The 550-nt window shown below is 58.0% G+C and overlaps 1 protein-coding gene across 1 annotated transcript in view; it reads right to left on the bottom strand.

The window, feature by feature from the left end:
- LOC104276733 (CUGBP Elav-like family member 6) overlaps positions 1 to 550 on the bottom strand; it is a gene marked incomplete at its 5' end in the record, with an annotated part of 4,100 nt that overhangs the window by 3,255 nt on the left and 295 nt on the right. Inside the window, 2 exons of the mRNA XM_009873154.1 lie at positions 3 to 58; positions 522 to 550. The exon at positions 522 to 550 is cut by the window's right edge and continues 5 nt beyond it. Coding sequence (XP_009871456.1) covers positions 3 to 58; positions 522 to 550 — 85 coding nt within the window. The remainder of the gene's footprint in view (positions 1 to 2; positions 59 to 521) is intronic.

Below are 550 nucleotides of genomic sequence, written 5' to 3'. Positions count from 1 at the left end.
GCAGGGTCCTCTCCTTATCCGTGTCCGCAAACTTCACCACCAGGCTGGACGAGGCGCCCTGAGACAGCGAGGGGAGGTGGGGCTGATATCGGGACCCCCCGACCGAAACATCTCCCTGCTCTGGCTCGCAGTGGCATTCTCGGCCCCAGGGATGCTGCCCAGCTTGGCAGCAGCAACCAGCGATCGATGCGAGGTTTAATTATAGCCTGTTTTTCTCCCTGGCGGCGGCTCCCTGACCTCTGTTTTTGGTTTTTTTTTCTCCCCTCCCCGTTCATGATTTTGACCTTCGACGTTAATTAAACAGCCCCTTTCCCCAGCATGGAGGGAATTAGCCCTGCACGCCCACCCCCCGGGGGTTCAGTGCCCAGGCAAGGATGAACCTTGGAGGGAGGGTGATCCTGCCAACAAATTGCGGGTCTGTAGAATTTTGATCCAATTAGACAGAGGATCAAATTAGCCGGTGATTGGATTACGCAGGCGGCACGGGGTCGAATGGGGCAGGGCGAGAGCCTGGCACTTACCGGCATGGTTTGGCTGCCATGCAGGCTGG

Source organism: Apaloderma vittatum, unplaced genomic scaffold (genome assembly GCF_000703405.1).
Source record: "Apaloderma vittatum isolate BGI_N311 unplaced genomic scaffold, ASM70340v1 scaffold26637, whole genome shotgun sequence".
NCBI classification, from domain to species: Eukaryota; Metazoa; Chordata; class Aves; order Trogoniformes; family Trogonidae; genus Apaloderma; species Apaloderma vittatum.
The sequence above is the reverse complement of the archived record's forward strand: the minus strand, read 5'-3'. Positions and strand labels throughout refer to the sequence as shown.